The sequence below is a fragment of the Anas platyrhynchos genome, chromosome 3 (assembly GCF_047663525.1).
Source record: "Anas platyrhynchos isolate ZD024472 breed Pekin duck chromosome 3, IASCAAS_PekinDuck_T2T, whole genome shotgun sequence".
NCBI lineage: Eukaryota > Metazoa > Chordata > Aves > Anseriformes > Anatidae > Anas > Anas platyrhynchos.
This window is the reverse complement of record NC_092589.1, coordinates 119,089,633-119,116,947: the sequence shown is the minus strand read 5'-3', so window position 1 is coordinate 119,116,947 and position 27,315 is coordinate 119,089,633. Positions and strand designations below refer to the sequence as shown.

General features: G+C 57.9%; 2 protein-coding genes across 5 annotated transcripts; one reads left to right on the top strand and one right to left on the bottom strand.

The window, feature by feature from the left end:
* The first annotated feature begins 689 nt into the window (after window positions 1–689).
* ZNF395 (zinc finger protein 395) lies at window positions 690–14,880 on the top strand. 2 transcript variants are annotated; one of them, XM_038176960.2, is made up of 10 exons: window positions 690–846; window positions 5,940–6,186; window positions 7,892–8,079; window positions 8,385–8,497; window positions 9,056–9,291; window positions 9,383–9,483; window positions 10,157–10,427; window positions 11,137–11,229; window positions 11,321–11,424; window positions 11,652–14,880. In XM_038176960.2, the coding sequence occupies exons 1-10, from the start codon at window positions 698–700 to the stop codon at window positions 11,761–11,763; spliced, it is 1,614 nt and encodes a 537-aa protein (XP_038032888.2). In that variant the 5' UTR covers window positions 690–697; the 3' UTR covers window positions 11,764–14,880. The 2 variants fall into 2 exon arrangements, with proteins under 2 accessions (XP_038032888.2, XP_038032889.2); XM_038176961.2 differs by lacking the exon at window positions 690–846 and adding an exon at window positions 2,017–2,146.
* Window positions 14,881–15,956: 1,076 nt separating this feature from the next.
* On the bottom strand, window positions 15,957–24,826 carry PNOC (prepronociceptin). 3 transcript variants are annotated; one of them, XM_072036592.1, is made up of 4 exons: window positions 24,712–24,826; window positions 21,566–21,706; window positions 18,281–18,695; window positions 15,957–16,413 (listed from the first exon to the last, which is right to left on the bottom strand). In XM_072036592.1, exons 2-4 carry the CDS (start codon window positions 21,683–21,685, stop codon window positions 16,292–16,294), a joined length of 657 nt encoding a protein of 218 aa, XP_071892693.1. In that variant the 5' UTR covers window positions 21,686–21,706; window positions 24,712–24,826; the 3' UTR covers window positions 15,957–16,291. The 3 variants fall into 3 exon arrangements, with proteins under 3 accessions (XP_071892693.1, XP_027311248.3, XP_027311250.1); XM_027455447.3 differs by having other exon boundaries at window positions 21,566–21,755; window positions 24,712–24,821; XM_027455449.3 differs by lacking the exons at window positions 15,957–16,413; window positions 24,712–24,826 and adding an exon at window positions 16,833–17,155 and having other exon boundaries at window positions 21,566–21,838.
* Between the last annotated feature and the right edge of the window lie 2,489 nt (window positions 24,827–27,315).

Here is a 27,315-nt window from a genome sequence, read left to right as displayed (position 1 = left end):
GGTGGGACCCTACAAGGGTCTGAGTGGGCTGGGGGCTGGAGGATGAGGAGTTGTGGTGTCCTGGTGGGACCCTACAAGGGTCTGAGTGGGTTGGGGGCTGGAAGATGAGGAGCTGTGGGGCCCTATGAGGGTCTGTGTGGGTTGAGGGCTGGAAGATGAGGAGTTGTGGGAACCTACAAGGGTCTGAGTGGATTTGGGGGCTGGAGGATGAGGAGTTGTGGTGTCCTGGTGGGACCCTACAGGGGTCTGCATGGGCTGGGGGCTGCCGGTGGGGATCAGAGGCCGGAGCAGCCCCTTCCCCACAGCGGCAGCCCTCACCCCGCCCTCCCTGAAAACGAAAAAAATAATCTCCATTTCTTCCTCTCTTCCTTGATTTTTTTAATTTTTTTTTTTCTCTCAGAAAAGCGGCTCCGAAGGGGCCAACGCCGCTCGCGGCCACACAGAGCCAACCCCCGGCACGGCCCCGCCACGCCTCGCCGCTTCCCCCCCCCCTCCCCAAAAACCCCAAAAAATCCTTTTCCACCTCAACAACTCGGCTCGGGGGGGGGAGATCTGAGGGAAAAAGGGATATGGGGAAGCTGTGGGGGCTGCCCCCATCCCATTTCCAGCCCTTTTTCCCCTTCCAACCGGGGCTTGGGCGGCTCGGGGAGGGGGAGGCTGATGAAGGGGAGGGGAGGATGATGAAGGAGGGGGCAGGATGATGAAGGGGGGGGCGCTTGGAGAAGGCGGCGGAGCCAATGCGCAGGAAGGGGCCGAGCATGTGGGGAGTTGTTTACACCAGCCCGGCCCCGGGAGCTTTAACCCGGCCGCCGGCGAGGAAGGAGGGAGCCACGGCCCCGCCACGCCGTGAGTAGCTCGGGGACAGCCGGGGAGGAGACCCCCGGGGGTCCCCCCCCCCCCCATTTTATTCCCGGGGGTCCCCCCGTTGGAGACCCAGCTTTGCGCCTAAGGTCTTCCCTCCTTGCTCTTAGGGTCCCTCCCCTTGCTCTTAGGGTCCCCCTCTTCACTCTTAGGGTCCCCCCTTGCTCCTAGGGGCCCCCTCTTTGCTCCTAGCCCCCCCCCTTGCTCTTAGGGTCCCCCCTTGCTGCTAGGGACCCCCTCTTTGCTCTTGGGGGTCCACCCCCTTGCTCCTAGGGTCCCCCCCTGGAGACCTCCCCTTGCTCCTAGGGGTCCCCCCCTCTTGCTCTAAGGTCCCCCCTTGCCCTTAGGGTCCCCCTTTTGCTACTGGGGGTCCTCCCCCCTTGCTCTTAGGGTCCCCCTTTGCTCTTGGGGGTCCACCCCTTGCTCTTAGGATCCCCCCCTTTGCTCTTGGGGTCCCCCCCTGGAGGCCCAGTGTTGCTCCTAGGGGTCCAGCCCTTGCTCTAAGGCCCCCCCTTTGCTCCTGGGGGTCCTCCCCCCTTACTCTAAGGTCCCCCCTTGTTCTTAGGGTCCCCCCCTTTGCACCTAGGGGTACCCTCCTTGCTCTTAGGATCCCCCCTTTGCTCTTGGGGACCCCCCCCTTGCTCCTGGGGGTCCACCCCCTTTGCTCCTAGGGGTCCCCCCCTTGCTCTTAGGATCCCCCCTTCCTCCTGGGGGTCCCCCATTGCTCCTGGGGTCCCCCCCTTACTCTTAGGATCCCCCCTTACTCTTGGGGATCCACCCCCTTTGCTCTTAGGGTCCCCCGTTTGCTCCTGGGGGTCCCCCCCCAGCTGCTGGCGTCCCCCCTCTTTCCTCCTGGAGACCCCCCCTTGCTCCTGGGGGTCCCTTCCCTTTGCTTTTAGGATCCCCCCTTTGCTCCTAGGATCCCCCCTTTTACTCTTGGGGGTGTCCCCCCCTTTCCCTTTACTCTTGGGGTCCCCTTTTGGGGTCTCCCCCCCCCCAAAACCCCTTTTCTCCTCCTAGGGGGGGTCCCCGCTCTTTTGAGCGACCTCCTGGAGGGGAACCGGGGAAAGGCGGGAGGGGGGGGGGGGGGGGGATAATGAAATATAAAAAAAAATAGATATAAAAATTAAATAAATAATTTAAAAAAAAAAAAAAAAAAAAGCAAAGAGGGGGCGGGAGCGGCGGTTCCCGCCCGGCCGGGCCGCGCCTCCCTCCAGGACCGGCGGCCGCGTACGTGCGGCGGCCTCCGCCGGGGACACCGGGGGTGGGGGGCGGCCCCGCCGAGGTAAAAAGGGGTCCGGGGAAGGGGGCTGGGGGGACATTGGGGACCTTGGGGGATCGTGGGGACCCTGGGGACCACCGGGAGGGGGCCGGCAGCCGCCTGCCGCCCGCGCTGCGCCACGGGGAAACCCCCCCCGGCTTCCCTCCCCCCTGTGCCAAAGTCCTGCGGGGCTGTGCTGGGCCTGGTGCACGCCCCCCCCCCGGCATTGCAACCCCCCCTTTGCACTTACAACCCCCCCTTTTGCATTGCACCCCCCCCTCTTTTGCATTGCACGGCCCCCCTTTCCCTTGCAACCCCCCCCTTTTTGCATTGCGACCCCCCACTTTTCCCTAACAACCCCCTTTTTCCCTTGCACGCCCCCCCCCTTTTGCATTGCACACCCCCTTTTAGCATTGCAACGCCCCCTTTTCCCTTACAACCCCCCCTTTTGCATTGCACGCCCCCCCCGTGCCTTGCAACCCCCCCTTTCCCTTGCACACCCCCCCATTTTCCCTAACACCCCCCCTTTTGCATTGCAACCCCCCCCTTTTCCCTTACAACCCCCCCCTTTCCCTTGCACACACCCCCCATTTTCCCTAACACCCCCCCTTTTGCATTGCACGCCCCCCCCTTTCCCTTGCAACCCCCCCTTTTAGCATTGCAACCCCCCCCTTTTGCATTGCACCCCCCCTTTCCCTTACAACCCCCCCCCCTTTGCATTACACCCCCCCTTTAGCATTGCACGCCCCCCCCCGCGTGCCCCGCCCCCCGGGAATACCCGTTGCACGCCCCCCCCTCCTTGCACACCCCCCCCTGTTGCACGCCCCACCCTCCCCGTGCTGCCCCGTGCGTGCCCCCCCTTTTCACCCCCCCTTTATTTTCCCCCGTGTCCCCGTGCGTGTCCCCCCGCCCCACGCACACGTGTCCCGCGCGGGGCCGCCCTCCGGCCCTGCCATCTTCCCCACGTGCCCTTGCACGCCCCTTGCACGCCCTTGCACACCCCTTGCAAGCCCCTTGCACACTCACTTGGCCGTCGGTGCACGCTTGCACGCGTGCGTGCGCTTGCACAACCCCGCGCGTGCCCACCCGCCGAGCCCTCCGGCCTTGCCATCTTCCCCACGTGCCTTGCACGGCCCTTGCACGCTCACTCGGACGCCCGTGCACGCTTGCACGCGCGTGTGCACCCGCACAACCACACGCGTGCACGCTCGCAGATCCATTTGCACGCTCGCACAGCCCTGCCCGTGCTCGCACAGCCCCGCGCGCTCTCGCACAGCCTTGCACGCGCTTCCCCGGCCTCGCACGCGCGCGTGCAGCCTCGTGCGCTTGCACACCCACGCGTGCACGCCCCACGCCGCCTCCCAGCCGCTCTCGGACCCGGCGAGCTGCCGCCCTTTCCTTCCTGGCCGCCTTCCCGCGGGGCCGGGCTCCCCCGCAGCGGGGGCCCCTTTCCCGGGGGGAAACCTCGCCGCCAGCGCCCGCGCCGGAAAGTGCATTTATTTTCTTATTTTTTTATTTTTTTGGACATTTTCGGCCTTCTTCCCAAAGCTTTTTCCTCGGGAATCACCCGGCAGCGGCTCCCCGCCGCCGCTTTTCGGGTTGTCGAGCGGTTGGGTACGGTTATGGCTGCTCGGCTCGGAGAGGGAGGAGGAATTCGGACGGGGTTTGTGTGCTCCCTGCTCCGGATCCTGGCGCCGCACCAAGCTGTTGCGTTGCCGCTCCCGGCCGCTTGCCACCTCTCTTAGGAGCTTTTTTTTCTTTTTTTTTTTTTCAATAAAAGCCCAAACTTCGCGATTCGCTCCCGATCTCTTTCCCGGCCGTCTGCGCGCGGCCGTGCCGTGGCTTGTCAGGAGCTCTGGGGGGGAGTTTTGGGGCGAGAAGGGGTTTTTTTGAACCGGGAAAGCTAAAGGGTTTATTGTCAGTTATTGCAGCACTTAGAGGCTCTTAAAAGATAGATTTTATGGTCGGCTGTGCTCATCTGCGGTGCTTTGTGGCGCGCGTTCGGCTCCGTTTGAAGGAACCTGTACTTTTTTTATTATTTTTTTTCCAAGAAAAGGGGGGGGAAAACCGGGCTTTGCTGGCTTTGCCGCGCACACACGCAGCAAAAGCGCTTCCCGCTGCGGACCCGAAGCTCAGCACCCGGGTACTGAGCTCCAGGCCTTGGGCTTTGCCATCCCCTGACCTTCCCCGCGAGCCAAACGAAGCTCTCCTCGTTAACCGAGCGGCCTCTTGCCCCCGGGCTCCGCTCCGGTGCCGGCTCTGCTGACGTGCCGGAGCTGGAAACTCGCCTTCCCCCAAAAAAAAAAAAACGCACGCCCGGGCATTGGAGCAAGAAAATAATTTGGGAGCGGTGCCGGCGCTGACCCCTGCGGCGCCTGATTGCAAACAGCTGGGAGGGCTCGAGGCGGCTCCGGCGGCGGCGGCGAGCCCAGCGCCCGCTCCTCGCCTCGCTTTTTGTGTTTTTGGGCTCCGGGCAGAGCGCCGAAACGGGATCCGGCCTTCAAAGGACGGGGTCTACTGGAAGCAGATGTGGCTCCAAGGCCCAAAAGGGATTTTGGGGGGAGGGTTTTGCGCCTCCGGGTCGCAACCGTGCCGCTCTCCTCCTTCCCTGCACATCAACGCGTGCCGCGGGCCGAAATTTGGGGCTAAAACCTCCAGGAGCAGCAGCAATCCTCTGAGGAGTGGTTAGCAAAAATGCCCTATTTCTCCCCAAATCCTCGCCACACGGATGATGCTGGAAGGAAGCGTGGTCGGGGGCTTTTGGGGCTGGCATTTTGGGGTTGGTGGCGCCGTGGTGCTTGCGTCCCCTTCCATCGCGGGGGCTCCCCGCTGCGCGCCGCCTCCTTCATGTCCTCGTCCTGCTGGCTGGCTCCGAAGGCGCTGTTAATTTTCTACCCGGGGACAGGCAGATTTCGGGGGAGGACGGAGCGAGCCGGGCGCGCGTGGTTGTTCAGAAAGGACCTCGTAAATCCCGGGCGGCCTTTGAAGCGGGACGGGGTTTGGAGTAACCCTTCCCGGGACGGCGTGCCCGGCCCAGATGTAACAAAATCCTTGCGTTTTGCAGTAAAACACCGCTTCTCTGTGACCCCAAATTGAGCATTTCTTGCCTCAACCCTGGGCTGGGCAGCAGCAAACCCCCACAGCCGGGTCTGGCACCCTGAGGGTTGTGAGGAGTTTTTTTGGGGTGCATCCCAAGGCACGGGGGAGATGCTGGGAGTTGGTGCAGTGGCCTTGGCTGCACCAGGATGCGTTGCCTGTCCCCACACCTGGATTTCTTTTGGTTTTAAGAAACCCTAAAACCACTTTTTTTCTTCTAAAACAGCAGCAAAAACTCTAAACCCAAAGAAACAAGCCAGAGAAGGCAGCTGTGGGCACGTGCTTGCTAGAGTCACACCAACCCGAGCAAAAATAGGCTGGGAATAGTTACAAAAGGATTATTTAGACCAAAATGCCCCAAAGGCTTCATTTTTAAGCAAAACTGGGCAGAAGGACGCGGCCGTTTCTTGACCCTGGGAGCGCAGGGCACGAGGTGCGAGCTTGCAGGAGGCTTCCCCCAAAAACCCCGAGAAGGTGGCGTGGAGGAAAGGAGAGCATCGTGGGGGGACTTTTGGTGTGGAATCGGCAAAAACGGGGCTTTTATGGGCGCCGTCCCCACGTGCCTGAGTCTCTGGCTGTGTGCAGAGCCGTGGCTTTGGCTCTTAGGGTGACGACAGCGAGGGGATGCACCCCATCGGGATTTTGGGGTGCTGCTGCTGGTTGCGCATCGTGGTCCTGTGCTGGAGATAACCTCCCCGTGTCCTTTTTTCTCCTCCTGCAGCGTGGCCGAGATGGCGAGCGTGCTGTCCAGGCGCCTGGGGAAGCGCTCCCTGCTCGGCACCCGCGTCTCGGCGCCCGATGGGGTGCTGGTGGCCCCCCAAATCCACGCCTTGCCCGCCGACCTCAGCCGGCCCCTTGCCCCCCTGGCACCCCCAGAGGACGGATCCTGCCCGCAGGCGGTGGAGGAGAGCAGCCGGGCACCGAGGTTCCCCAGCCCCGGGCACCATCAGCTGTGCGCCGGGCAGCAAGTACGTAAGGAAGCTTTTGGCTCGGGGCAGGGGGAGAAAAATCAGTTTTTTTTTCCCTAATTAAAGGTCCCGGGGGGAGCTGTAATTGGGGAGATGTTAATGGGGGTGTGTGCGCTTAGCCTGGGCTGTGCGTGATGGATTTGGGCCACGTTGCTTCTGTGGCCTCCAATCCTAAAAATGGGTGTCTGGAGAAGACCAAACACTTCCCTCCAGTATTCTCCAAATATTTGAGGCTAAAGGAAATGAATTTCACACCTCGTTTTCCCCCAGTGGACTGCTCCTCCCTGAGCTTGTCCCATCTCCCCAGCATCCATCCTAACACCTGCAGGCACCCCTTTAGAGGAGGGGACCCCCCCAGCTCCTGCTTGGGTTTCGAGCTGCATCCCTGGCAGCTTTTTGCCCCAGGATTTAGGGTCTGCAGGTGAGGAAAAGCAGGAAAAACCTGGAAAAGCAGCCCCCGGGGAAGAAACGGGGGTGACAGCTCCTCCAAAACGTCACCCAGACGTGGTGACACCCCTGCCTCTTGTCCCTGAGGGCCGTGCCGTGACCTGCATCAGGGAGCAGCACGTGTTCCTGGCTCCTACCCGCAGAGCTGTAAAAGTTTCTCCGGGCAGAGCTTGTGAAACGCTGTGTAAATAATGCCCTTGGTGGGTTTTCTGGCCGCTCCTGCACCCAGCAAGTTCCTCCTGCCCCCTATTTATGAGCCGTGGGACACCAGGAGGTGTTTTCTCCTGTGTGCTCCAGCACGGGGGGGATTTTGCCCGCTTGCTTTGGCTGCTGGAAATGACTTTAAAACAGCAACAAGGAGGGAATTCAGCAGCACAGCCGGGTTCTGGCTTGGTGGCTTCGCAAACCGAAGGAGGTGCCACCTCCCTGCGTGGTGCCCAGCTCAGGAGGATGGATTTTTGTGGTGGGGAAGCCTCGCTCCTTGTTTTTGGGGAGCATCAGGAAGGGGTAGGGGCTGCAGAGGCTGCGAGGGAGGTCAGATGGGTCCTGGCACTCCTCCTTCATCTTTTTTCCTGCTGGATGTCCCACCCGAGATGCTCTCAGGCTCTTTCCCTGGTCGATGTCTGGGTGCGTGTGTCCATCCCGTAGCAGTTCCTTGGTGTGACACCCTAAAGAGGGCTCCTGGGCCTATAAATAGCTGCAGACACACGTAGTGCCTCCAGACAGCCACATTTCCATCCCCAGAAATAGGCTCGGGGCTGCTCGTGGCGCGGAACAGCCCGGGAGAAGCAAGCGAGCCTCGGGTGAAAGAGGAGGAGGTGAGCTCTGAACATCTCCTCCTGCCCGAGAGCGGCGACGGGAGGAATCGAGGTGCAATTTTAAGGTCCCTACGCCCAGGAGACCTCCGTTCCCTGATTTTTCATCCCCTCATTTACGTGTTTTCCCAGGGATTATAATGATTGGGGGTGCCTGCCACAGGATGGCGTGCAAGGAAAGCCAAACCAGAGGAATTAACTGGGGAAAAACCCGTCCAGAGTGGTGATGCTCTGTGAATGAGCTGAGGATGAGCTAACGTACCAGGGAGGGGCAGAGCTTTCAGCAGCGGGGTTGGGGTGAGCCCCGGCACCCCTTTACTTTTCAGGGCCAGCTCTGAGACATCCTCAATCCCAAATCCCCCTGCTGTGGGGACGTCACACGCACGGGTCAGGATTTCTGACAGCACCAACAAACCTCCCCGCCTCTCTTTTTCCTTTTCCAGGTTTTGGTCACCTACAGCGGGCAGGAATTCGGGGGGCTGGCGGAGCAGCACGACCCCCCCAGCGACAAGGTGAAGGTGCTGCAGCCCGAGCAGGGCTCGCACACGTGCTGGAGGATGCAGGACATGCGGCCAGATGCCACCGAGGCGCTGCAGAGGTCGGTGTCCAGCAGCATCGACGTCCCCAAGAGGTACACGCCTCGGGCTGGCTCGGTTCTCTACCAGCAGAGAGAGAGGTGACGGGGATATCTCTGCTTTATCAAAGAGTGGGTTATCCTCAGAACGGTGCGGTTTAGGATGAAGGCGGATTTATTTCCTGCTTTGAGGGAGAAAACGGCCTCCCTGGTGACTTAAAAATGACCCCAAGCCCGCAAGGCGCTGGTGGGAGCCGCGATGCTGCCGCAGGTCGCGGCTCCCCTGCTCGTGGTGGGTTTTTCCTTTGTTTTTTTTTTTTTTTTTTCCGTGAATTTTACATTTCTGTCCCCCCACGGTGCAGGAAAGACGATGCGGCCGTGGAGATGGACGAGATGGTGGCGGCCATGGTGCTGACGAGCCTCTCCTGCAGCCCCGTGGTGCAGAGCCCTCCTGCCAGCGACAGCGGCATCCCCCGTGAGTGTGCATTAAAGAAAAAAAACACAAAAAAATCCACTTTTATTATAAGAATAACAACATCTACACTCAAAAATGGAGAAATACCCTGGTGCTTTCGCCAGCCTGGGCTGGGATGGATGCAACGCAGAGGAGCCCGTGGTGCTGGTGCCATTTTGGAGGGCACAGACGGGGTGACCCTGCCCTCCGTGACCGTCCTAGGGGGGGCCGGGGAGCCCCGGGGTGGGGAGCACCGCCCGGCTGCTCCTTTTTTTAGCGGCGGTTTCATTCCCGAGGAGTCAAATGGAGCCCGGGGGATAAAAATAGCAGCTGGGAGCCGTGGGAAGTGTGCGTGCCCCAGCGCTGGCCGCCCGCTGGCTGCGGACGAGGACGGGGAAGTGGGGTAAAAGTGGGAGCTGGCACCGAGCAAAAGCACAAAGGCTTTGTGTAAAAATGTGAAATAAATAGAAGGGAAACGTCCTCATGGTTATATCCAACCTCGGAGCTGCTCTCAGCCCCCCCAGGGGGGGTTTTGGTCCTCCCCACGGTGACAGTGGCTGCGTGTCCCCCTCCGTGCAGCCTCGCGGGCAGTGTGTGATCCCTGGAAGGAGAGCGGCGACGTGTCGGACAGCGGCAGCAGCACCACCAGCGGGCACTGGAGCGGGGGCAGCGACATCTCCACCCCCTCGCCCCCTCACCCCGAGGGCAGCCCCAAGCACTCCAGCGAGGCCCTGAGCTCCCCGCCGGCTGACGACGGCTTCGAGACCGACTCCGACCCCTTTCTCCTCGACGAGCCGGCTCCGCGGAAGAGAAAGGTACCAAAAAAAAACCAGAACCCCCAGGACAGCCCCCCCAGGGGCTGTTGTCACCCAGCTGGGGGTGCCACGAGCTCTGTTTGTCCCCCAGAACTCGGTGAAGGTGATGTACAAGTGCCTGTGGCCGAGCTGCGGCAAGGTCTTGCGCTCCATCGTCGGCATCAAGCGGCACGTCAGGACCCAGCACCTGGGGTAAGGCCCAAATTTCACCTCTTCAGCCTCCAAACCTCCGTGCCCTGGTGCCGAGCGTGCCGGGAGCCACCAATTCCTGCACTAAATAACCCCAAAATCATAGATGCCCCACATTTATGCAGCAGGCTTGGCACTGCTGCCACTTATCCCCTCCAGGATGGGAAATTTTCAAGGGCAAAAGTGCTCGGGGTTAGTTTGTGCAGCTCAGGTCTGCCTCTAGGCACCGGATTAGGGTGTGGGGAGCAGCTTTGCTGTTGCAATTCTCACCACAGCCTCCGATTTTTCCTCCTTTTTTGCATTTTTCTCCTCTTTTGCATTTTGAGTGCTCCGGGAAAAGTGCTGGCAGTGGGTGCAGTGGCGGTGCTGGACTGCCATCCAGTGCCAAGAAACGCAGCGGGACAACAAACAAAAAGGCTCTGGGCTTATTTTTTTTCCCTCTTGGGCAAACCTCAGGGCTTCACCTGCAGCCAGCAGTGCCTGGTCACCCCGCTGGTGCTTCTGGCGGCGCTGGAAGATGCGCTCACCTTCCTTCCACGTGCTGCCGCTGTCACAGAGGCAGCAGCCACCAAAATGCTTTAGCACCTGCAGGCAGAGCCCTCCTATCTTGCAGCACCTCCCTCCCCCAACCCCAGGAGCTGCATTTTCACCCCTCTCCCCTTTTTCTCCCTGGCAGGGACAGCGCCGACTCAGAGCAGCGGAAGCGGGAGGAGGATTTCTACTACACCGAGGTGCAGGTGAAGGAAGAGCCCGCTCCGGAGACGGTGGCAGCCGCCAGCCCCACGTCCGTATCCTCATCCTCTCCCATCATCATCCAGCAAGCCCTGGCCAAACCGGAGGCTCTGCTGCTGGAACCGCCGGCGTTGGAGCCGGCTCTGGCCAGCAGCGCGCTCAGCCAGTCTGCACCCAGCTCCTTCTGGCACATCCAGGCCGATCACGCCTACCAGGTGAGCTCCAGCCACCCTCCTGCCCCGTTTGCAGCTCTCGGGGGCTTCAAGGGGGCTCAGGGGCTGCTGCTGAGGTTGTTTCAGAGCCAGGGGAGCTGTCGGCCTCCGCTGCTCCCCTGCAATTACCCGGCGGTGGTATGCAACACGCCCTGCTCCCGGCAGATAGAGCCCGGCAGGAATGCGGCCGTGCCGGATCCTGCACGTCCCTGCTGCTCCGGGAACCTGGAGATGTGGGGTGGTGGCCTCGTGGCCGGTCCCTGTCCCATGTCCCCTGCCACAGCGGCGCTCGGAGCTGCAGGGGCTGAGCGTGGGGGGACGGATCCCGAAGCTGCGTGCGTTTCCGTGCCCGCCCGGGCACTAAACTAAAGGCAGAAAGCTCCTTGGAGCCTACGTAAATGGGTGAAAAAAAAAAAAAAGAAAAAAAAGCAGGCACGTGTAGGCTGCTGCCTGTGGTTTGGCGTGAGCCCTGCAAGCAAACGCAGGAGCAAAGAGGCTCTGCCCTAGCGAAGGGGGAACGCTGCCCGTACCCTGTCCTGTGTCAGCAGGAGCCACAGGAGGGCTTGCACCAGGGATTTCCTTCCCACCCCCCAGTGCTCCCAGTTTGGCGGTGCCCCGTGCTGGTTTGCACGTGGGAACGGGACCCCCAGGGCTAATGCTGACTCCTTTTTTTCCTGCTGACTCCTTTTTTTTTCCCCCTTTCTCCCCACAGGCCTTGCCCTCCATCCAAATCCCAGTGTCCCCCCACATCTTCACCAGCATCAGCTGGGCCACCGCCACCTCGACTCTCCCGTCCCTGTCACCGGTGAGTCCTCGTCCTTTCCCCTTGTTTTTTGGGGTGCTCCTGGGCTCCCTCCTGGGTTTATAAATTCCCCTTTTCTGGCTGTCCCGTGCAGGTGAGGAGCCGGTCGCTCAGCTTCAGCGAACCCCAGCCGCCCACGCCGATGCTCAAATCCCACCTGATCGTCGCCTCGCCGCCCCGCGTGCCCCTCAGCACCAGGTGAGGGTCCCATCGGAGCAGGAGGGACGCGTTCCCACCTCACCAGCCTTTGGGGTTTTCAAGGAGAGGCTGGACGTGGTGCTTGGGGGCACGGTTTGGTGATTTTGATTCTGTGATCCTACAAAAACGATGCTCGGCAGCACTTACGGGGCTTTCCCCTGGGTATAGCGGAGACGTTACCCGAAATTTCACAGTTTGGGGTAATTTTCGGCTTCTTCCCTTGGCAGGAAAGTCCGCGGTGAAGCCAAGAAGTGCCGTAAGGTGTACGGCATCGAGCACCGGGACCAGTGGTGCACGGCTTGCCGGTGGAAAAAAGCCTGCCAACGCTTCCTGGACTGAGCCTTCCCTCCCTGCTCCTCACCGGGGAGCACCGGAGTCCCTCACTGCTGCAACCAGGGACCTTGGAGGCACCTCCTGGGACTCCAGAAGAGCCCTCCAGAGCTGCGTGTAAATTCCTCCTTCTGTATATTGTACATCAGCTGGGTTTGCTCTTTTTTTTTTTAAAAAAAAGAAAACGTTTTCCAATTTTTTTTTTTTTTAAACGTGAAGAATTATCTCCCTCTTGTACAGTCAAAACTGGGGCTGGGAGGAAGAAGCTGGTGGCTCGGCGGGCAGGGGGAGCTCCTAAAAAGGTGATCTGGGGACCAAAGAGCTTCCTGCATTTCCCAGGTCAGCACTAAAACCTCCTGAACCGCCGCGCCGGGGCCGGGGCGAGGCGTTGAGGCAGCTTTCCCTGGCTCTTGGCTCCCTAAAAAGTGCAAATCCCTCGAGTCCTTTAAGGGACGGTGTCGATAACAATGAGAGCTTTAAAAAAAATAATGCTGTTGGGCTGTTGCTAGCAGGGCAGGGATGATTTTTGGGGCAGGAGTCGTGGGTTTCCCTCCCGGGTGCCCGTGTGGATGTGGGTTTTATTCGCGTTGTGTCGCACGGGAGCTGTGCCTGTCTGCTTCCAGTTGGTTTGGAGGGAAAAAAAACCTTGTAATCAGGAAAATTATCGGGGTTTTTAAAGCAAAAGCAGCTGTTCCTTCTCATTTTAGGCTCTGTACCTCTGCTTTGCTCCGTGAAAATCTCCACCGTGGCCCTCTTTCGAAGCCAGGCTGAACAAATTTGGTCTTTTTTTAAAGAAGTTCTGGCTTCACCAGTAACAGGCAGCTGGGAGGACTGGGAAGGGCTTTCCCTCAGCATCACAGCACGGCCCCAGTTTTGGCAAACCAAAATTCGCTTCGCACCCCATCCGCAGCGGGGCAGGAATCTGGACTTTTTTTTTTTTTTTCTTGCTGCATTTTTGATATAATTTGATATTTGCAGGTTACTCGCAGCCCATAACCCTTATCCGTCAAGCCGAGAGCGATCCCAGCACGAGGCTGGAGCCCGGGGTGATTTTAAGGGCCACGCAGAACAACTAAAATCCCCTATAAAACCAAATCGTGTGGCTCTGCCAAATTATTTCGCTCCTGGATGGACGCGAGCCCTGCTGTTGAAGGGGACAGGGGAGGCGAAGCAGATTTATCTATACACATGGTACTGGTGCTTGTCAACCTTTTTTTTTTTGTAATTTTGTATATCCAAACAGAATATCATTCCAGAACCTCTTTTCTCTCCTCCTGGAGCCTGTGTGAGGCTGGGGTGATGGAAAAGCCCTTTCCTCTCCTGCTGGCATCGTCCATCCCCGGAGCGGGGGCCAACGCTTTACTTCCAACACCGGGTTTTCAGCCTCGTGCCCTGCGTCCTGGTAGCAATGCTCAAAAACTTGCACTACTCAAAAACTTGTTTTTAGCTTTGTTTTCTTTTCCAGAACGCCCCCAGGCCTTTGCTGCCAGCTGATCTTCGGGTCGCAGAGCCGGCGGGCCCCAAATTTGCCGCTGGCCGTCCCGTTTTGCCCCCGCGTTGCCCAGCGTGGTTGTCCCTTGGGAAGGGCACGGACGGGTTTTTGGTGATGCTGAAGGTTCAGGTGGGCTCTCCGTGGGGTTTTCAGAAGTGAAAAGTGCTGCTTTGGGAAGTCCCCCGCCGCACCTCGCTGCGTTTTCCCTTCCCAAATTTTAAGAGGCTTGAAGCAGCACCCGGAGCACGGACATCAAACCCCAAAAAGGGGGAATTTGTGGCTCCCTCAGCCCCCGTGCCTTCACTCCCGCGACTCGGAGAGACCCAGAGGTTCTCCCTTCTTGCTTTCCGTGCCCTCCCTGCCCCGAAACGGAGGTGGGGGCCCTTTTTTGGGGCCCCAGCACTCAGGAAACCCAAAGCAGGGTGCAGCGTCCGACAATCCGCACCAACCCCTCGCCCTTTTTCTGCTTCAGGTCGGGGTTTTTCTCACTGCCGGGAGCCTGGGCTTGTGTAAAAAAAAAGGAAATTTTCTTCTAAAGGTGATTTTTCTAGGAAAAATGTCAGTGACTCTGGAATAAGCAGGCGTGCGTGGCGTGCTGGGTCCCCGGGTGCGACAGGGGCACGGTGGGACCCCCCAAAATTTGGGGGATGCTGCCCCCGCCACCCCCTAGCCCGTGCAGCGCCGCCTCCCCCAGGGAATAGCACTTACTGCCAGGGTTTTCCTGCACAGGAATGTTTTCGTATCAGTGTTTTATCCAGGGGGTGGGAGGCGCCTGCAGCTGATTTTCCGAAGGCTTTTGCGGTACAGACGTAACTGGACAAAATCGTCCTCTTGCTCGTGGCTCTTTCCTTTTTATTCTTTTTTTTTTTAATGGCAAAACTGGTGCAGGGTTGCTTTTTTTCTTTCAGTTTGGGACTATTTCATTGTTTTTTTTTTTACACTTTAAACCAGAAAAACCTTCTTATCTTTCTGCAGCTCCCACAACACCTGTCGGGTTGGCTGGCCTCTCATTTTTTTTTCGCTTTTTCCCTCCTTTCCCATCCCTTTTCTCATCATTTTTTTAACTCGCTTCCAACCAGCTCTTGACCATCTTCCTGCTCTCAACCACCTCCTCTTCAGCCCCAGCCTGGAAACTCAGCTTGGAGAGTTTTCCCTGGTCCGCCTGCCTCCCACGTGTATGTATGTATATAGGAACCTCTTAATTGGGCACTAATTGGAGGCTGCTCTCCCTCTCCAGCCCGGCCACGGTGACACCCCGCTGCTGCCGAGGGTGCTTGCACCCCGAGAGGAAAACCCCAGCACAGGGTGGCCCCGCGCTGGCACCCAGCACCCCGTCACCATCAGGGGGTGACGTCGGGACGGGTGCCAGGCGGTGGTGGCACGGGGAAAAGGGGTTGGGGACGTTTGTCCCCGTGCTCCTGCGGGCCCCCGCTGCCCGGCCGGGCTGGGCTTGATGCCGTATCGGTGAATTTTCTTGTCTTCTTCGGAGCTTTTTTCTCGGCTGTCTTCCAAGTATTATTTTTATTGGGAAAAAAAAAATAATTAAAAAAAATAAATAAAAATGTGAAATGTAATTTTTACAGCAGCAATATGAAATATATTTTATAAGAAATAAAAAAGAAAAGTTGCCTGACGCCTCGCTGGCTCTGCCTCGTCCTTGCAGCCCCGTGTCCTGGTGCTTTCTTGCCCTCCTCGTGCTCATCCCTTAATATTTCTTCCCCGTTGGCACAACCACTTCTGGCACCACTAGATAGCAGTGTCCGCCCGCCGATGGCACTGCCTCTCCCTCCTGCAGCACATGTTCCACTTCCTTTTTTCCTCGGGGAGTGATTTTCCTCCCCCAAAACCCCAAATCTGTCAAATTTCAGCCTGAAAGCTCATGGAGAGTTCGGCGCGTGCCAACCCCAGCAGGTTTTTGGGGGGCTCTGCAAGGTCTCGCAGCCCCTTGCAAGTCGCTCTGTTGACCTCAGAAGCTGCCTTGTGATGCAAAAAGCCTGGATAATTTTTTTTTATTATTATTATTATTTTTATGCATGGAGGTGAGAGAGGATGTGGAAAAGGAGAAGAGGGTGGGAGGAGAGGTTGAAATTTGGAGAGAAGGGTGGGAGGTTGAAATTTGGAGAGAAGGGCTGAACGGGGGCACACCAGGTGGCGATGCCTGCCTTGCAGGGGAAAAGGAGAGGAGAAAAATATAAAAAAACTGCGCCTGGGAGCACCAAGGGGATGCAATTCTGAGCACTTCTGCAGGGTTTTGTGGCCCCATAGCAGGGGGATTTGGGGGACCACCGGTCCCAACTGGACACAGGCAAAACGATGGATGCCCACCGGCCAAAAACGCGGCACGAGGCCCCTCTCTTCACCTCCTCTGTGGCTTTGCAAACTGGGACCGAACTGGGGGACACTGCTGTGTCCCTCCTCCCACTTTTAACCTAGAAAAATCCCTTTTTCTCCCCAAATAACCCCCCGCTCCATCCCTTTTTGTCCCATAGGCCATGCGTGCAGGCGTGACGCCCCCTGAAGCACCGTCACTGCCCATACCGGAGGGGATCTCTGCTGGGAATCATGCACATTTCCCAAAATCTCCTTTTTTTTTCCCCTAAAACCACACCATTTCCCAGCTGAGGGGGGCGAACCGAGCCCCCGGGGTGGGGGGCAGCGGGGACCTTGCGTTGACCCAAGTGACGGTTGCCAGTCGCACTGAGATCGTAGAAACAGTAAACTAATTTATTAATCCTTTTGCTATGTACAAGTTTAATGGAGAAATCTTTGTATGAAACAATTAAAAAGAACAGGAAGGGGTGGAGGGGGGCGAGATTTTTTTTTTTTTTCTCTTTTTTTTTTTTTTTTTTTTTTTTTTTCCAGGGGGTTGCGTCGGGTGATTTTTTTTTTATTATTTATCATTTTTTTGGTACAAACGGCGAAAGGGGCGGCGCTGCGGGGGGAGACCCGGGCGCGGGGCACGCGGGACATGCTTCGGGCAGCAAATTAGGCAGAAAGGTCGAAGGAAAAAAGGTGAGGGGGGGGGACACCCACGGCTCCGGGGGGTCACGTTGGGAGCCCCCGGGAAGGCAGCTGGGACGCGATACATGCCGGGGGGGACGCGACAAAGGACGCACGCGAGGCCGTGTTGCTGAGCAAAGAAGTCAACCCCGGAGTCCTTATCAAACCTCAAGAAAAGCGCAAAAAAAAAAAAAAGAAAAAAAGGAAATAATAAATTATATAGAAAATAATTTAAAAAAAAAAAAAGACCACAATTTCAGGTGTTTTCTACCCAGCACCTCCGGTGCCCTCCTGTGGGCGCACGGGGCCCGAGCCACGGTGGGATGCGACCTCTCGGGTGTCTCAGCATCCCCCAGCCAAAAAGCTGGGGATAAATCCGGATGGGGGTGTGTGTGGATAAATCCCCCCGGGCAGGGGGCAGGGGCTGAGAGGGGATGCCCAAAAACGTGAAATAATAATTTTGGAGAGGGGAACAAAACCAAAAAAAGAAAAAAAAAATATCTATTTTCCACTATTTTCCACTATTTTCCACTATTTTCCACTGCGTCCAACTTGTGGGGTGTTTCCAATGGCCGAGCGAGGTGCGAATTTTGCAAAAAAAATCCCATTTTCCTCTTTTTTTTTTTTTTTTTTTTGTGGTCCCCCTCCCCGCCGTCCTCGCTCCCGTGTCCGGCGGTGGCCGAATCCTTCCCGTCCTGGCTTAAATTGCTACCGAGTGAAGAGCGGTCACGGGCGGGCACCCAGGTGGCTGCAACCCCAGAAGGGAGAAAAATGATTTCTGAACGCGTGCGAGTCTGAAGCGCTTTGGGGTCCGTCAGAGAGAGGTGGAGGCTGCTTGGGTGGAACAGGAGCAGGGCTAATTTTGCCTGTGCCTGGTGGTGGCGGGTGCCGGGAGGCGGTGCCGGAACGCTACAAAAAAAAAACAGAAAGAAAAGAGAAAAAAAAGAAAAAAAAGAAAAAAAAAAAAAGAAAAAAAAAAAAGAAAAAAAAAAAGAAATGCAGCTGAGAGCGGAGCGGGAGGGGGGCCGGGATGCTCGGTCCCGGGGGCTGCGGGGCCGGGGAGAAATCCCCTAAGTTAGGGAGATGCCTCGCAGCATAAAAAGAAGAGAAAAGAAAAAAAAAGATTAAAAAAAAAAAGGGAATTAAAAATTCCCCCAAATCCTCAATTTTGGGTGTTTTGGGAGGTGGGTGGCCTCGCCGGGTGCAGGGCAGGCACTGGGGGCTCTGAGCATCCCGACCATCCCGGCTTCTCCTCCCGCCGGCACCGCTTTTTGGGGGCTGCCCCCCCCCTCGCTGCTAGATTTGGCCAACATAAAGCTTTTGGGAGGCTTCATCTCATTTCTAAAAGCAACAGGTTTGGCTTTTTTTTTATTTTTTTCCCACTTTTTGGGGGCTGAAATGTTCTGTGTACCTATTTGGTGATGGGGACAAAACCCTTTCGCCTGTCACCCCGCTGTGACCCATGGCAAAGGGACTTCCCTGGGGCTGTCACCGAGCCTTGGACATGCAGCCTCGCCTCGTGGCTTGGTCTTTTCAAGCCGTTTTTAATTATTTTCCCCCTCTATTTTTAATTTTGCACCCTTGGGAATGGGGAACGCAGCGCTGGAGCATCCCCACCCTGATCCAGCGTCGCCATTCGGCGGGGCGAAAACAGCGTTTATTGGGCAAAACCCGACTACTAGGAAAAAAAAAACAACACAAAAAACACAGAGAAAAAAAAAATAACAAAGAAATAAAAGGGTCTGGGGATGGGTGGGGTCTTTTGGGGCAAAATTATGGTATTTTGGGAGGGGGGTGCAAAAATGAAAATAAAGCAGCCATCGCTTCCTGGAGAAGACCGGGCGCACGCGGGGCCGGCTCGCGATTCCTAACGGAGGTTTTTGGGGCTTGGGGTGGGGTGGGGTGGGGTAGGGGGGGGCAATTTGGGGCTTGGGTTGACTTTTTTGGCCATGGCAGATCCACCTCCAAATGGGTGCCGCGGGGCCGGCTAGATCTCGTTGTGCTCGCTGAGGTCTCCGGCCGTGTCGTACTCACTGGAGCGGGGCGACATGCCCAGGTACTGCTTCAGGAACTCGCTAAACCTCTTCTGGTTGTTCCACTTCCTCGCCGATTTGCGCACCCCGATGAAGCCCCCGTACCGCTTCTGCACCCCTCGGGCCGCCGGCCACGAGCCCCTCGTCCCCCTTGGGAAGCCACCGCCGAGCCGCCGGGAAATGTCCTCGTCCCGCGACGGGAAAGCGCCCGGCGCCGTCCCCGCGCCTCCGTCTTCGGCGTCCCGCCGCCGGAGCAGCTCGCTTACCTGCAGCGGGCTCGCCGCCTCCGCCGGCCCCACGGCCCCAAAAACGCCGGCCCCGGTAGCCCCCGGCCGTGGGGAGGCTCGGATGGAGGCGGCGCACATCTCCCAGGTGGCCCGCGGCACGGCCTCGCCTTCGCACTCCAGGATGCAGACCTGCGCGGGGAGACACGGGGATGGGTTTGGGGTCAGAAAGCCCGGAAGGGTTTGGGTTGGAAGGGAGCTTAAGGGGCAACAAATTCCAGCAGCTATGGGGGAACTCACAGATCCTCAAGGGATTTCCTGATATCTACCCAAAACCCACCCTCTTTCAGCCTAAAACCATCACCCCTTGGGTCCTTGGGCATCCCCCCATCCATCCTACTGGAAGACACCCCAGAAAATCACCAGCAGCTCATCAACGCTTGCAAGCCATCACTCAGTCCTAAATTTAGGGTTTTAGCCAACCCCAGGCATCCCAAACCTGATTATCCGCCCCCTTTCCCCACTTCCCCACTGGACCCCAAGCTCCGGTCCCGTCCCGTCCCCATCTACTCCACCCTTGCCCGTGGCCATGTCAAGGGAGGCGGCCCCAAAAACCTCCTAAAAGCCAAGAGGAGCCAGACATCTCCCTGCAGCCAGCTCTCGGGGTGGCTAAGCATGACTTCCCCTCCATAAATCCACGCTGGCTGCTCCCGATGACCTTCGTGTGTCTGGAAATGCTTTCCAAGATGACGTTTGGGACTGAGGTGAGGACAAACCAGCCTCAGCCCCAAATCCTCCTTCGTGCCTTCTTTCCCAAAAAGAGACAATGCCTTCCCCGTGTCCCCAGGAGCCTGTCCTGCTCACCACATCCCTCCAAAGGCCATCAAGACGTGGCCTTCAGGCCATCAAGAGGGACCTCACCACGCCATCAGACCCAAGGGTGCGTCCCACCGTGGCCGGGTCTCATCCCCTTCCAAGGGTCCACCAAGACAGGGTGCAGAGCCAGCTGGGGAAAAGCATCCAGGAAAAAATATCCAGGAGAAGACCCCAAATCAATCAATATCCAGAGAATTTGGGGCTGGAGGGCACGGAAGGAAGGGCTCGTCTTCCTTGGCCTCGTCTTTCCAGCCCAAGTTGGCTTCATGGCGGGCTCTTCCAAACGCTAAACACCAACACGAGGGGGCCTCTGGCTAAAACGTGGTGGTGTGCGTCTCAAAGCTTCCAGAAATGGTCATCTGCAAGGCAAAAAACCCTTGCAGAACCGCTCTTTGCCATGGGATCGTTGACTTTGCTGGGTGGGAGGTGCCACAGGTCCCCAAGTGGTGTACCACGTGGAGCTCAAGCACGTGGCTCCGCAGCAACTCGCCATTTCCAGGTCTTTTTCCATGACAAAGAGAAAAAAAAAAAGGAAAAAAAAAGGTCTGGGATCTCCAGACCTTTGTCACCGCCTCCTGATGATGCTCGGTGTCCCGACCGTGCCCCAGATGGGGATGAAGGATGAAGGACGTCGCATGCACGTAGCAGCTCCAGCTGATGGGCTTGGAGAGGAATCCCCCAGGACGTCCAGCTGGAGGTCATCGGTGTCCCACCACCCATCCACGATGCAGCCCCGTGGGCACCTTGGGGTCCTCAGCCCTCGTGCTGCTGCCTTAATTCACGTGGGAATGGCTCCTGCCACCTCGTGGGGTTTTGGAAGTCCTCCAAGCGAGCGCTGACCGATGCTCCTCCGTGTCCAGAGGCAAAAAAAATATCTGGGGAGGCCGCCTCCCACCTTGGGTTGGCATTTACGGTGTCACCGTGGGTTGGCACATCCCTAGGTGGCATCTTGAAGGCCAGTTCCACCAGCTGCCCTGCCCCAAAGTAGCCCCCATGTCCCCAAAGTGGCCCCAAGACATCTCCAAGGAGTCTCTGAGGTGGCCTTGAGGTGTATCTGAGGTGGCCGTGGTGGCCCTGAGGTGGACCTCGTGTCCCCAAGGTGTCCCTAGGGTGGTTCCCAGGTGGTCCTGGTAGACCCCAAGTGGCTCTGGTGGCCCCCAAGTGGCCCTGGTGGCCCCAAAGTGGCCCTGGTGGCCCCAAGACATCTTCAAGGAGTCCCTGGTGACCTCGAGACGTCTCCAAGGTGGCCTTGAGGCATATCTGAGGTGGCCCCGAGATAGCCCTCGTGTCCCCTTATTGTCCCCTATGTCCCCTCATTGTCCCCAAGATGTCCCAAACCACCCCATTTCCCCCTCACCCCACTGATCCCCAGCGCCAGGGAAGACAGAGCAGGAGGGGGGAGCCCCTTTCAAAAAAAAAACACCATTCTGGACCCAAATCACCGCGATCACGCCCCAAATCTTGCCTCTACCGGGACCGAGCAATGGGGTGGCTGCGGCATCTCCACCGAGCCTCAGGTCCCTGCTTTTTTTGGGGTCCGTTTCCCACCTTTGGGGGCTTCCCCCGTGGTTTATCGGTGCGGAGAGGAGAGCGGCAGCGAGGAGGCTCCCGATTCTTCCCCGTGGGCGGAGGGGGAACGGGGAGGGAAGCCAAAAAATCTCCTGGCCAGAGCCCGGCCACGGCTCAGCGGAGGGGAAAGGGAAGCGTCACGGGTAGGGACGGGCTGATTCATCCCTTTGCAGCGGGATATTTTCGCCCTCGCCGCGTCTCCCCCGGGCTCGACAGCCCCTGATTTTGGCTGCCCCCCCTGGAATATCACAGCCCAGCTTGTATCTGGTCCTGCTGGGGCTCAGAGGAGGTTTTTTTGGGGGCTTTTTGGGTGCTGGTGCCTCCAGAAGGGTGCGTGGTGGTGATGCTGTGAGCCATAAGGGCAGGAAAGCTGGGGATGAGGGGGGGTTTGGACCCTCCCCAAAACCCGTGGCCATCAGAGCTTTGGGGCCAGCACTGCCCCATCCCTTGGGACCATTTCATAAAATCCCGTAGGCGCGGCCACAGCATTTTGGGGTGCCCAAAGGGAAGGGACAACACCACCACCACCCTCATCGCTCATCCTCCCCACCCACCCCACGAACCCGGCGCCCTCCCCAAGGACCCCAAACCCGAAACCCGGTACGGGGGGCACTTACGAGGACGTCGAAGCTGTCCCTGTAGAGGTGGCGGTCGCAGCGCAGGCAGTCCCCCCGGCAGTCCCCCCGCGCCCGGGCGAAGAGGCAGAGCAGCAGCAGATCCCAAAACACGGCCCTCATGGTGCCAAAAAGCAGCAGCGGCTGCGGCCCGGAGGAGACAAAACCCCGTCAAACCCCGGCACGCCACCTCCTAAAGGGGTAAGGAACAACGCTCAGCCCTCCCCAAAATGATTTATTTATTTTTTTTTATTTTTTTTTTAGGGGAAATGATCCTCTCCTTCCCCCCCCCTGCCCAGCTTCGTTTTCTCCAGGCTATCCCATGTCAGGGCTTATTTTAGCGCCGGGACGTGACGGGGAGGCACGGCGGGGATGTCCCCGAGCAGGACACCGCCGGGGCTGGGTAAAGGGGAGCCCCCCGCCTGCCTTTCCCTATCCCATTTCCCCCTCCCCAACCATTTCCGAGGGGGCATTTCGGGTGTTGACCCCCCCCACGTCCCTATCCCGGGAGGTCCCGATGCGCATCGATGTGCGCATCGGTGGCACGTGGCGGCGAAGCGACGTGGCCGTGGCCGAGCAGCAAACATTTTCCTCCGGGATCGGGATGATTTCGCCCCTATGTGTCCCCACAGCCTTCTGGTCCTCAAAAAAAAAATAATTTCCCAGCTTTTCACAAATTTCTGATGGGGTCCAAAACCCACGTGCCCGGCGGCTTCGCCCCGGCGCGGGATGCTCGCAGGCGAGGAAAACCCCGGTGGCGGCGGCGGGGGCTTCGCAGCCCATCCTCCTTTATCATTTTGGGCCACTTTTGGGGTTTTTGAGGATGGGCTCAGGGCTCGTTCCCTTTTGATTTCCCAGCGAGCTGGGGAAATCTTGCAACGGGAGCGGGACCGGTGTCACGGTCACCTTCCAGCTGGGTGACACCGAGCCTCGCCGAGCCGCCGCTTCTTGGCGTTTGCCGGAGGGAAAGCTGATAAGGGGCAGGAATTAAGGTTTAATCTTCGCCCAGCCTCATTAAAACTGGCTGCCGGAGTGAGTCAGAGGATTGGCAGGATGCTCCCGGGAGAGGGCGAGCCCTCCCTCACCCCCCGAAAATTTCGTGGGGGCTGCAAACCCCATCCACGTCCCCAAAGGGGGTTTTTGGATGACCCCAGGAGGGCAAATCTGGCCGGGGTAGGCTCAGGGATTAAAGCCCGGCTGCTTAATGGGAAGATGCTATAGGGTGGGCACGCTGCGAGCCCCCCAAAAATAAAGAAAAAGAAGAAAATGAAGAAAATCAACGCTCTCCACCACGCAGCGGTGCTCAGCCAAACCCCAAAAGGCAACCAGCCCACGGGAAGCGCTCCTGGGCGCACCCAAATTGTGCCTGGATGGTTTTTTGGGGGGGCTGGAGGGAGGCGACATCCCCCGAAAAACGTCGCGGTGAGCCCCGCCGCTCCGGCAGCCCCCCGGGGTTGACTTCTCCTCATTAATATTGGTTTAAAAAAAAAAAAAAGAAGAAGAAAAAGGAGAGATTTGCTGGCAAAGCAGCCTGCGGTCCTGATAACAGCGGGGTCTGGCCATCCATCAAGGCGGGGATTTATTTATGGCTCCGGGTGGGAGGGCGAGGGGGGGGGCGCCGAGGTTTGGAGGGGTGAATTTCGGGGGGCGGCGGACGGGACGGAGCCGGTGGGACGTCAAGAACCCGCGAGGAGAGGAGGAAAATTGGGAAGCGGGCGCAAGAGGGGAGGCGAGGAGCTTTTGGGGTGAAAAGCTGCCGGAATGGGGCTGCTGGGGGGGATGCTGCGTCCTCATCCCTGGGGGAATCCTAATGATGGTCCCAGCACCCCGACGCATCCGGAGGTGTAAATGCGGGGATGCTTTGGGGTCAGGATCAATCCTGCTGTATGGGGACAAGCTCCAAGCCTGGAGCCGACCCTAATTGTGTTTTTTTTTTGTCTATTTTCTCCTAAACCTCACTCTTTCAGCCCAAATCAAGGCCTGACCCGGCGGGCAGGGAGATGTGACCGGGTTGGAGCCGCATGGAAAGGGTCCGGCTGCCTCCAACCGAGCCTTGTCCAACAGTGGCCCCCACCGGCACCGGCTAAAACCCTAAAACGCTTCCCCTCCCGGCTCCTCCAGCATTAAAAAAACGCAAAGTTGCCATCAGGAAAAAAAAAAAAATTAAAAAAATTTAAAAAAAAATTAAAAAAAGGAAAAAGAAACCAAGGGGAGCGACCGAAACCTTTGTGCCGGCGGCCGGGGGGCTCGGGGAGATGCTGGGGGGATTTTTTTTTTTTGGGGTGGGGGGGATTTGAGGCTGCCTCCCCCCTTCCCCTGCTTCCCGGGAGCTGGGCGGAAAAAATGGGCAAAAAAATCGAAAAAAGAGCTCTTCCTTTTGTTGAGCCCCTCTCCAGCAGGTAATTGGCCATAATTGGCCCAAATTGCACAGGCTGCGGCGAGGCGAGCGGCGCAGATGGGGCAGCGAATTTCACGACCGTTCACCGTGGGGGGGGGGCTGAGAGAGGGAAAAAAAAAGGGAAAAGGAAAAAAAAATAATAAAAAAATACATTTTCTTCATTTTCTTCCTTTTTGTGCTCTGTCAAGAAGGGGAAAGGTGCCAGGAGTCCCCCGGCGCATCCCGAGGTGCCCAAGTTGCGAAGTTCCCTTCCCCTTTTTTGTCCTGGATATTAAAAAAAAATTAAAAATATATAAAAAAAGGGGGGGGGCAGAGAAGCCGGGAGGGGAAATTTGCGGTGTGGAGGCTCCGCAGCTTCTCCCCGCAGGCCGTCGGGGACGGAGGCACCAAGAAGGGGGGGATTTGGGGTTCAAAAAGCCCCAAAAAGCCTTCGCCTCTCACCTGCCGCGCCCGCGGCTTCGCGCCGGCTCCTGTTGCGTCCCTGGGCGGTTTGGGTCCAAAAAGGGTAAATTTGGGGGCAGGTGAAACTTTATTTTATTTTTTTGGGCACGTGCAAGCCGAGAGATTTCCCTATTTGGGGGCAGAAATCCCCCTTTAACCCTCGGCGGGGAGAGAGAGGAACGTCGCCCGAAGGCATCCCGAAAACCCCGAAAAGACGGATTGCAAAAAAAGCCAAAAACCCCAAAAACGAAGAAAATGAAGAAAAATCCCGACCCCACAAGAGGATGGGAAGGGGAAGGAGATCTCCTACCTGCGGGTGCGCTGTCAGCCGCCGGCTCCTCAGCTCCGTGATTCCTCCGGTGCCGGTGGCCCCGTGGTATTTATAACGGTGTGCGCACACCCGGCCCTATAAACCTCCCTCCCCGTCCTAACACGTGCGCTGCTGAGCCCACCCCCGGGGGGCTGGGGAATAGGATTTGGGTCCCCCCCTCACTCCCTCCCCATCCTTTTTGGGGACTTCGCTGTCCCCATCCTACAAAGCCCTCGTTGTCCCGGTGTCCGGCATCGTTGTGGGATTTTATTTTTTTTAGGGGGGGGGGGAATCCCCTAAATCGCCACCCAGGAGGGGATTAGGGGGGAAAAGGGGGCACCCCCCCTATAAAAAGACCCGCAGAGAGGGGGTGGATTTGGGGCCGGCAGCCTGAACCCCAGCGCGGTGTCCCCCAGCACCCCGTGGGCCAGGAGGATGGGGGGGTTATGGGGTTGGGGTTGGGGTTTGGATTTGGGATGCCCAAGGGGGTTTTAGGGGCGCCCAGCTCCCCAAATCCAGCCCCATGAGCACTGGGGGGCACCCACCTCCACCCCATACCTCATTTGGGGCAGAATGGGTTAAAAATGCTTCGTTTCCACCAGGGACCCTATAAACTTTCACGGTGCAGCCCCAGGCTGGGGAGGGGGCTCCCCCCGACCCCAAAACAGAGGATCAGGATTTTGGGGGGCAGGATTGGGATATGGGATCAGGACTGGGATTTGGGGGCAGGATCAGGGTTTTGAGGCAGGATTTAGGGGCAGGAATTGGGATTTGGGGGCAAGATCAGGATTTGGGGGGCAGGATTGGGATATGGGATCGGGACCGGGATTTGGGGTCAGGACCGGGATTTGGGGGCAGGATCTGGTTGTGGGGGGGGGGGTCCCTGGCTCAGCGGGGGAAAATTAAAAAAAAAACCTTTTAATTGGGAGGCGCTGGGAAGGAAGAGGACCCCCGGCCCTACCCGAAAATAGGGCTGAGAATAGGGCCGAGCCCCGGGGGCGCACGCAGGGCAGGGTCGGGATTTGGGGTCAGGATTGGGTTTTTGGGATCAAGATCTGGGTTTCAGGGCAGGGGCAGGATTTGGGAGCAGGATGGCTTTTTGGGGCAGGATCAGGATTTTAGAGCAGGTTTGGGATTTTGGGGCAGGACTGGGGTTTGGGGGCAGGACTGGGGTTTGAGGGCAGGATCAGGATTTTGGGGTATTTTCATGATTTTGGGGCAGGATCGGGATTTGGGGACAGGATCGTGGTTTCAGGGCAGGATCAGTATTTGGGGGCAGGGTAGGATTTGGGGGCAGGATCAGGATTTGGGGACAGGATTAGGATTTGGGGTCAGGATCTGAATTTCAGGGCAGAGTCAGGATTTTGGGGCAGGGTCAGGATTTGGGGGCACAATCAGGATTTGGGGGCAGGATCAGGATTTGGGGGCACGATTGGGATTTTGGGGCAGGATCAGGATTTTGGGACAGGATTGGGATTTGTGGTCAGAATTAGGATTTCAGAGCAGGATTAGGATTTTGGAGCAGGATCGGGATTTTGGGGCAGAATTGGGATTTGGGGGCAGGATTGGGATTTGAGGGCAGGATCAGGGTTTCGGGGCAGGATCAGGTCCTTCCCAAATAATGTCAGTCCCTGAGCTGCCAGCTCCGGACCTTTCCAACCCAAATCAGCAGCGCCCCAAATTGCGCCCCAGGTGACATCCCAAATCGCCCCGCTGGGATCTCCAGGTGTCCTTCGTCACCCCAAAAATCCTTCATCGCCCCAAAAATCCTTAATCAACCCAAAAGTCCTTCACCACCCCAAATATCCTTCTCCACCCCAAAAATCCTTCTCCACCCCAAATATCCTTCACCACCCTAAAAATCCTCCTCCACCCCAAATATCCTTCTCCACCCCAAAAATCCTTCATCACCCCGAGCATCCCTCGCTGCCCCCACATCCCAATCCCAAAATCTGCAGCACCGTGGCTCGGAAATCCCCCAAAACAACTCCCCGGGAAGGGCTGGAGGTCAGACCCAGACGGCTCCAAAAGGGCGAGCACGTTGCGCGTCCTCGGCCCCATGGGCATCAAAACCCTAAAAAATCCATAAAAATCCCCAAAAATCTATAAAAATCCCCCCAAAACCTATAAAAAACCCCCAAACCTATAAAAATCCTCAAAAATCTATACAAATCCCCCAAAAAGCGGTGGTGCTGCCCCGGGGTGAAGCAATTCCCAGGCTGGAGGTGGGGAAAAAAGGACAAAAAAGGGGATTTTTGATTTTTGATTTTTTTGGGGTTTGCCTTTAGGGGCACGTCGGTTTTCCGCGGGTCGTGTGACGTTGTCTGAGGTCCCGGTAATTAACCAGGAGGGGATAATTGAGGTCCCGGTAATTAACCCGGGATGATTGTCAGCTGGGGGCAGCGCGCCAGGCAGGAGTGAAGTCCAGCACCCGAAACCCCATAAGAAAGGGTTGGGATTTGGGGAGGATTCGCCCCTTTTGTAGAATAAGGAGAGGATTTTTGTGGTTTCCATCTTTTGGGGTCGCCTGGGGCAAAGAGCGGCCCCGGCAGGACCCCAAAAGGCAACGATCCTTTTTGTAAGGGGGACACGAAGCCTATAGGG